Here is a 9,481-nt window from a genome sequence, read left to right on the forward strand (position 1 = left end):
TCGGATGCGAAAAAATGCGCGAGCGCTTTCTGCCGACAATATATAATTCATTCTATGGTCGACAAAGGTAGACGGAGGGCCAACAGACACGCACATAAACATATATTCAGCGCGTCACCAATTACCATCACCGCCAAAGAGGTTGAGGATGCCATCGGTCATGCTAAACCATCCAAAGCAGTGGGCCCAGACGGCATAGACATGCCGATGCTTAAAAGCCTTGGGGAAGAGGGTTTCAAATATTTAGCACCTGTCTTCAACCTGTCTCTTTCCACCTTTGTCATACCCGAAAAATGGAAAATGGCCAAGGTGGTCCCGCTACTAAAGCTTGGGAAACCAGCTAACATAGGAGAGTCGTATCGCCCGATATCTCTCCTATCGCCAGTAGCCAAGACGGTTGAAGCCATTTTGCAATCAAATTTGCCTGTCATCAGCATGGCTTCAGAAAACTCCAAAACGCCACCACCGCGCTAAATGCCATCAACGCCCAGATAAATTGCGGTTTAAATCAAAATCCCCACCATAGAACAGTACTCGTTGCGCTAGACCTATCAAAAGCTTTTGATACGGTCAACCATGACACGTTACTGCAAGACCTGGAAAGGTCTACCCTTCCACCATGTCTTAAAGGTGGGCCGCAAATTATCTGGGTGGTTGGCAGGCATCGGTGCAATTTAGAAATGAAACATCAAGACCAAGAAGAATTAAACAAGGGGGGCCACAGGGTGTTGTCCTATCCCCAATTTTGTTTAATTTCTACATATCTAAGCCACCTTCGCCACCAGCAGGAGTCACTGTCGTTTCCTACGCCGATGACTGCATAATAATGCCCACAGGCCCAGGCCCACAGATCGATGAGCTTTGGAACAGAATAAACGGCTACCTCCCTGATCTCTCCAGTTTTTTCGCCTCGCCAAACCTGGCATTATCACCGACTAAATCCTCCGCGACCTTATTTACAACATGGACGTCCCAAATGACCATTTTGAACATCCACGTCGATGGCACTACGCTACCGACTGTCCTACACCCCAAAATCTGGGGTGTGGCGTTTGATCAGGATCTACATTTTGGTGAGCACGCAGCCGCAATTGTTCCGAAAATCCAGAGCCGTAATAAAGTCCTCAAATCTCTTGCTGGCAGTACTTAGGGAAAGACAAAGAAACGCTCATTACCACATGCAACGCAATTGGCCAGCCGATTGCGTGCTACGCGTCCCCTATATGGTCGCCAAGCCTAAAAACTACCCACTGGAAGAAGCTGCATGCCTGCCAAAATACTGCTCTCAGAATCGCCACGGGCTGTCTCCTTATGTCCCCAGAACACCAACTACATAATGAGGTGAGAATACTCCCCATCAAGGAGAGAAATGAGATGCTAACCAAACAGTTCCTGTTGAATACCCAGAAAACTGAACATCCCAACGCCTCTAACACCCCTGTCGAAATAGCAAGTTTCCTAGGACTCCCGTTAGAGGATATTGATGACAATTTGTGATCGGTCGCAGACGTTAGGTGGGGCGAAGCACTGCTACAACAACAACAACAGATCTTGATACAAAGACCCCGCATCTTTCCGCAATAGCCAACACGTCGATTTCCTTTAATACATACAAACAAAGCCTTTCCTAAATACTATTTTTTTAAATAGAAAAATCAAGCTTTTTAAAGTAAAAACACCGGCGTACCCCAGCACGCCGCCCCGCCGCCGCCGGTATTTAATAGAGAGAGAGAGAAGTGATCGGCGTAAACCTCTATTAGGTACATTAAAAGTAACTTCTGCTAGGAGAGCTGAACAATCCAAAGAGCCCGCGATGAGATCATAAACAAACATTAGGATCTTTAAAGTTAATAGAAAATAAGCAAAATCTAATGAATTTTCTTTGAACCCTTTCTATTCTGGCGGAGTGGCCACTATAGATAGGATAGACAACAGAGGCGTATTCTAGTTTTGAGCGAACTAAAGAGATAAAAAGAGCCTTCATGGTATAGGGATCCTTAAAATCTTTTGCATATCTGCGAAGGAAGGCCAGATTTCTGTAAGCCTTCGGAAGGACATAACAGATATGACTAACGAAAGAGAAAGAAGTGTCGAAGACAACACCTAGATCAAATCTTACGACAGGCATACCTACCGCGGGTATATTCTAAGCCCCTAACCCGCTGGGGAGTCTGTTTACAGTTAATACAACGACATCAACAACAGTTCCCGATATTGATGGTCCTTTGCCGGATATACATAGATCCGGTACGTTCCGATAATAACAACAACAACAACAACGGTAACATGGTGTTTATTATTCACAATTTAATGTATCAAATCATACGCTTTTTCGATCCTTATTAAATTATTTGAGGTTTGTAATGTTCAGGGGTTCACTATGAGCAGGCCTTCCTTCAACAAATATAATTGAATGATGATTATTATATGTATGTATTAAACGCCGTAAATGTTTGTTTTTCTCTTTTCCAGCTGGTCAAGGATCAGGATTTGTACGTTATCGCGACTCCAAGCTCACTCGTTTGTTGCAAGACTCCCTTGGCGGCAATTCGATCACACTTATGATAGCCTGCGTTAGTCCGGCTGATTACAATGTAGCCGAGACTTTAAGTACCCTACGATATGCAGATCGGGCACGTAAAATCAAGAATAAACCCATTGTTAATCAAGACCCGCATGCAGCTGAGATTAATCATTTAAAAAGTATTATACAAAAATTACGTGTCGAGCTATTAGCTGCAGGCGGAGGGTCTTCACAAATGACAAGCTCTTTAAATAGTGTTCTACAAAGTATTGCACCACCTGCAGGTGCAAATGGTTGTAACTCATCCACCAGCAACGTAATTACCACAAATGTTGAGATTGCTAAAAAATACCAAATATTGCAAGAGAAGTACCACACATTGCAACAACAATTTCAAACAACCTTACACGATGCAGCTGAACATGAAATGCGTGCACATTTAACTGAAGAGGCACATGAAAAACTTAAACTAAAAATAAATGAGTTGAAAGCTATAGCCATCGATTTGGGCAAAAATTACAAAGTTAATGCATCGATTGAAGAGCAAGAAGCAACTGCAGAACGTATCAAGCAAATTAATGAGGTTGTACAAGGACTTGATGTAGAGTTGGAACGTACCCAAACCGAAATTGAAAATCACAAACGTGCCACAATAAATGGCCACGCTAACAATGGAGCTGATGAAGAGGCTAGCAGCGCGCTACTTGAAGTCCATTCGCAAATGCAAGAGCAAACTGATGCATATACAAATACTCAAATGGATTATAAAGAACAACTAAGGCGCATTAATCGTGAATTAAATTTGAAAGAAGAATTACACCAGCGTGTTGCTGGTAATTTGGTAAAGTTTTGTACACTTGAAGATAATACCGAAGAAAAGTTTATTGAATGTGAGAAAAAGATACAAGAACTAGAAGATGAAAGAAATCAATTGCTTGATAAATTGCGTCATGTAAAAGAAAATGCTTCTGCTAAATTGGCAGAAGAGCGACGAAAACGCTTACAAACGCTCGAACAGGAGATAAGCGATATGAAGCGTAAGAATATGCAGCAAGCTAAGTTATTAAAAGTGCGTGAAAAAGAGACGCAGAAAATACAAAATCTACACAGTGAAATACAGGCAATGAAAGAATCTAAAGTTAAGTTAATACGTGCTATGCGTCAAGAGTCAGAAAACTTCCGTCAATGGAAATTGTCGCGTGAGAAAGAGCTAATTCAACTGCGCACCAAAGATCGGAAAATGAAGAATGAAATGGCGCGTAAAGAAGCTTTGCATTCGAAACAGCGTAATGTTTTGAAGAGGAAATGTGAAGAAGCTCAGGCTATTAACAAGCGGTATGTGTACTTACTAAGTAATTGTTTATTGCTAGAGCAAAATATTTGAAAGGCTAGATATACTTTAGCATAGGGCTGTAATCAATTAAGGTGCAAGGTTAGGTGATTAGTTCCAGAATGGTACTCTATCTAGCGGCGTTGGTAGTAGGTTATCTGATATTAATGATTTATAGATGAACGTCCATGAATATATGAGTTTTTAAAATAAATGTTTTATTTTTTATTTTTTTAAATAAATCTTTTAATTGGATTTTTTGAGTGTTTTGCAATCTAACTTATCCAAAAGACTATTGCAAAATTAAATTGACTTTGTCTGAAATCAAATTATTTTCAGATATCCTCTTATTATTTTCAACAACCAATAACTTTTTTAAATTCCAACGAGAAATATTGTAGATGGGCGGCAGTCTGTACCAGGATTTACTTTGTAGAAAAATAGAGAATTCACATACTTCGCACGTACATTTTTATTTTAGTTCTAATTCAAAGAACATTTGTGTTCTTCCACTTGTAGCCTTAAAGATGCACTCGACCGCCAACGTGTCGCCCAATCGCAGCGACAAAAAACCCAATCGGCTAAAGATGTAAGCACCGCAAGTAATAAGGTTGATCAAGTAATATCATGGGTGGAACGCGAATTAGAGATAATCGTTTCCTTCATCGACGCAGAACATTCTCTTGAACAGTTGCTGGAAGATCGTGGAATCATAAGTATGCGCATTGCTGAGTTACGTAATCAACACCCACAAGCAGGCACTGCAGCAGCACAAGAATTAGATTCGCTACAAGAAGATCTTGAAATGCGCAATGCACAAATAACCGATTTGCAACAAAAAACATGTACAATTGATCTAGATTCGCGCATGCGCGCACTCTACGAAGGTGTAAATAGTATAGTAGAAGCACGTGCGGTTATGCGTCAATTGCTTAAGTCAATTTCTGATATGCGGCATGAAAATGCAATACGTTCACAGGAGCAAAAGATTGCTTTAGATGAACAAACTGCATTGCGAGAGGCTGCCGAGCAAACAAGTGCAGTAGCAGCCAAACGTATGAGACTAATGGAATTGGAACATGAAGACGCTATTGCTGAACGTGAGAATACATATGAAGAGAAAATTGCTGTACTATTGAGGGAATTACACAATGCTCCACAGCTGGCTGTGGGTACAGATGAAGCGCTGACACCAGAACAAGAACAACGTATGAAAATACAGGAGGAACAATTGAACAAAATGGATACGTTACGTGAGGAATTGGAGTATTATAAGAATTTGGTGAATCAATTGCAACAAGCGGTGGAAGCAAAGAGTACACGCAAAAAAGAGGTATTCAAGAAGGTGAGCAAATGGCTGCACAGGGGGTGGACGCACACAAACTAAGATGAGTATGAGTATCGTTGTTGTGTTTGCAGCCAAAAGAAATCATTGAAATCAAAGAAGAGGGGGAGGATGATGATGACGCCTTATCGCTTTCAAGTGAGGATGATATAGATGACTCATCCGATGACCCGGATTGGAAGAAAACACCACGCTTTAAACGTTCAGCCAAATCAACTGTAAGATATTTTTCTATTTTTATGTTAATGTTTTGATTCTAATCATTTCAGTATAATCTTGTATATTTGTATAAATATACACATGTATAATAGCGCTCGACAATTCATAGCAACAACAGCAGTGGATCTAATGAAACATTTGCTAAAGATACTACCACTAGTAGCGACAAAAAGCATAGTACCACAACTAAGACTAAGCATTTGGGTTGTAAATGTCGTAAAGAATGTGCTTCAAAACGTTGTGGTTGCTTTTCGTCCGGTGAAAAATGCACTAAAAAATGTCATTGTGGCGATAATTGCAAAAATGGTAAACACAGTCATGATAGTGATGAGAAAGAAAATGATGATTCGCTGTCGAGTCAACATCACCAGCAGTCTAGTGACACACAGATTATGGTGGGTACACCGCCAAAGGATGATGCTAATTCCACGTTTGCAAAGCCAAGCCACGCATTTCTCACGCCAAAAATGGCCAGGTAATTGAAAAATTTCTATAATTAAGTCAATAATATTAGACATTTATTTTTTTGTTTTCATTCTTGTTTGCATTCATTATTTTAGTTTAATTTAGCAAAAGCGGAATTTCAGAGACTGGAGTAATGACTTCTGCTATTTAATTTTCTAGCTTTATTATCACACCGAATAATAACCGTGATATCATTGCCGTCCGTTGTTAGTTAAGTAGAATAAAACAGTTTATCGTCCACTTTTGAATCAAAATCAATTTTGTGTGCCAATAAAGATGGGTCATATGTATTGGATCGATTTTCCGTCATCCCTTTTATTTTCTACTCTAAAATTTTATTTAAAGTAGTTAGCACCAGCGTCTTAAGGGGCTTAGAACACTTATGTGTTTGCTGTTGTTCTTGTAGTGATTAAGACATCCCTGAAGGTTTTGGGGAGTGTTATCGATGTTGATGGTCCTTAGCCTGATATAGACCAGTTACGTTCCCGTAACAAGCACCATTAAAGTACAAGCCAGACCATAATGGGAACGATTTAATATGAGCACATTGACTCTTTTAGGCCATCCCGCCCCTAACCTCCTAGTTCCATGAGGAAGTTGTGGACGGTAGAGCCTCGAATGCTAAAGAAACAGGATTCACCACGGATAGGTGATGTTGACAATTGGGTTGAAGAAGCTATAAATTGCGCTGACAGCCTTTTGAAATGGTTACACCTTTTGGGTATTTTAGTCGCCTCTTACGACAGGCATACTGGCCGCGGGTATAATTTTAGCCCCATTACCTGCTGAGGGGTAGGCGGTCGTAATAGGCGACTGAAATTCACAGACATAGAACATCAAATCGTTCTCTAGTTGGTCGGACTAGTACATTAATGGTGCTTATTTCCAGTCACCATCATCGCATATACTCCTCGAAAACATTCGAGGAGACTCTTTATCGCGTAAAGAAGGAACAGCTTTTAGCACATAGGTCGTTATGGTTTTTAAGATGCCGTTGATTGAATTGAAATAACCAAAACCAAATATGTATATATACATATGTGACCTGTAGTCATGAAAGGGACCTATTGTGCGAAAACAAGTTTTCGAGAAAAACGCGTTTAAAGTTTTTGTATATTTTTTTTTTTTTTAAATTATAGTCGACTCAAAAACAAAGCGGTCGACTGCTAAGAATAATATATTCAATTACAAGAAAAGAACGTACATAAACTTACAAGCCAAGAATTAAAGTAAATTATATATAATTATACGCATTATATGCCCATAAGGGGGCTGACGCGACGTGCTCATAAAAGAGCCGGATACCCAGTAGTGGGAACACACGAAAGAAAAATAAAATTAAAATATCAGGCTAAACCTAAGAGTATGACAGTATGTAAAGTGGCAAACGAACTTTCAAGGCTAATGCAGTTGTACAAATCATTGTAATGTGAGCAGCAACGACGCAGGGGACTATTTTTAGAAAAAATTTTGCCGGCATAGATAAATGAAAAGGCACAAAATGAAAAAAATCTCCGACAGGTGGCGGATGGATCGAAATATTTCAAAAATCGTATTTGTGGTCCGATTTGGCTTTAAATGCGATTTGTGAAAAAAACTAAGAAAAATAGAAAACTGCGGTTTGTTCCATTGGAAAGAGCGTTAAATTTCCTATAAGAACCACGCAACAAGTGAACAACTGTATTTTCGAACAATAGGTGCCTTTCATGATTCCAGGTCACATATATATATGTATATACTCTTTGAAAAATTAAACTTATTAAATTTTAATTTAAAAAAATTTAATATTTTCGATTGCTAGTTTTCATTCCGGGTTTGGGTTTGTCTACATAGCAAGGAATGCTTGCCGTAAAGGCGAACAAAATTCACAGAACCCACTAAAGTCGAGCCAGAAATGGAGCATACAGCGTTCATATCCCGCATATAAAAATCTGCGTGAAACGCATTTCAAAAAATATTAAGTTGTTCAACATGTCGAATTACTAAACGTGGTTCTATACCGAATTGGTAAAATACCGCAAAGAAATTAACCCAATCTAGATTCTAGATAAAGTTACTATTTTGATTTCGTGATTTCATTACTTCTACATACATTTTTTTGCTGCATTTCTGCACACTAATAATCAAAACCTTTCTTTTTATCTTTTCTTGTTCCCTTATTTTCTTCTACTTACAGATTATCAACGATATCCTTCGATTTGCCTTCAGCCAAGAAGAAATTCTTCGAATGAACATATATGTGTCAAAGAGCATATGACTGAATACATATAAGCGTACACTCTTTTAGGTGGTGGGAGGAACTGATTTTTAATTGTATTTGATTTTTAATTAATCTAATTTTAATTTCATTTCATTTTAGAACTTAACACTTCGAATCTAAATAATTGCTCTCGATATTTATTATCGCTAAAGCATTTTTGCATCATATTTGCAAACCAAACGCATACAGATGCTTTCAAACACACATTCATACATATACATATTTTGATAAGATATACCATATTTACATACATACATAAATGCATATATATTTATTTGTATATGCATTTGTTAAGAATTGTATGTACTTTTACACTGATTTGGAACTAATTGATGTATGCCTCAACTCGCCTAAAATATACATGGTTTTGTTTTTTTTTTTGTTAATCGAAAGAACAACATACAACAATAATTATATTAAGTGAAGATACTGTTAGCTAACAAATATATACCTAATATACTACATTATATCTTAACTCTTATTTGCATTAAAGTAAATAGGAGGGACATTCTTTTAATAGTAAGCTACTATATGAATATGTATTAATCCTTTGATCATTAACGTCCAACTTGTTTCATATTTTAATTGTAATTGTTTTTTATATTTGCATTATCTTCGTGGTCATATGTTGTACAAAAGACAACAGCTAGCAATCTTTCCTAGTTATTGTATTTATCCTACTTAGGAACAGATATATATACATATTTTAAACTTTTAAGGAAAATCATTCTACCTAAATTTTATATTAATTCTCAAACAACTTTCACACATTCCCACGCACGTAGAACACACATTTCATTACCACATTGCATTTTTAGGTAGTAATAAAATAAAAACCAACTATAATCAAATAAAACCTCAAATTGTTTTTTGAAGTATGTCGTATATTGCTAGCGACTGGTTGCAACATCGACTCTAGCAAAGGAATTATATTTAAAATTAAAATTCAATTATGTATAATAATGTGACGAATATTAGCAGCACTAAGGGATACTATCTCTAAGCCGATGCTAAGCAGTGACTTTTATGCACATCAATAGATCAGTCATTATGTCTACACATATGTAAGTACACGCAGCGGAGAAGAGACGCACAAACACATGCAGATATCTTATCTGAATACCTCCCAAAAGTATGCATTTATAATTGTGGAAGTGTCGCTCACAAATACACGCGCATATGAGAAGCTATACACGTGCATCTGTAGTTATAATTACATATATAGCAGTAACTAAGTAAATTCTGGAAGAGCCTAGAAGTATGCAAACGAGAAATCACAGAGTATAAAATGCCGCAACAGTAGAGGCACGACAATCAGTTTGATTTAAGACGCTATCT

The 9,481-nt window shown here is 37.9% G+C and overlaps 1 protein-coding gene across 6 annotated transcripts in view; it reads left to right on the forward strand.

The window, feature by feature from the left end:
- Window positions 1-8,999, forward strand: part of Klp3A (kinesin-like protein 3A) — a 32,735-nt gene extending 23,736 nt beyond the window's left edge. For 2 of the 6 annotated variants that reach the window (XM_067784318.1, XM_067784319.1), the window contains exons 4-8: window positions 2,473-3,859; window positions 4,374-5,199; window positions 5,274-5,417; window positions 5,511-5,893; window positions 8,060-8,999. In XM_067784318.1, coding sequence (XP_067640419.1) covers window positions 2,473-3,859; window positions 4,374-5,199; window positions 5,274-5,417; window positions 5,511-5,893; window positions 8,060-8,114 — 2,795 coding nt within the window. In that variant the 3' untranslated portion in view covers window positions 8,115-8,999. Of the gene's footprint in view, window positions 1-2,472; window positions 3,860-4,373; window positions 5,200-5,273; window positions 5,418-5,510; window positions 5,894-5,978; window positions 6,099-8,059 lie in introns of all 6 variants that reach the window. The other 4 variants (XR_010953078.1, XR_010953077.1, XR_010953076.1 and 1 more) reach the window with 4 other exon arrangements.
- Window positions 9,000-9,481: the final 482 nt, after the last annotated feature.

Source organism: Eurosta solidaginis, chromosome 4, assembly GCF_040869045.1.
Source record: "Eurosta solidaginis isolate ZX-2024a chromosome 4, ASM4086904v1, whole genome shotgun sequence".
In the NCBI taxonomy this organism is placed as follows: Eukaryota; Metazoa; Arthropoda; class Insecta; order Diptera; family Tephritidae; genus Eurosta; species Eurosta solidaginis.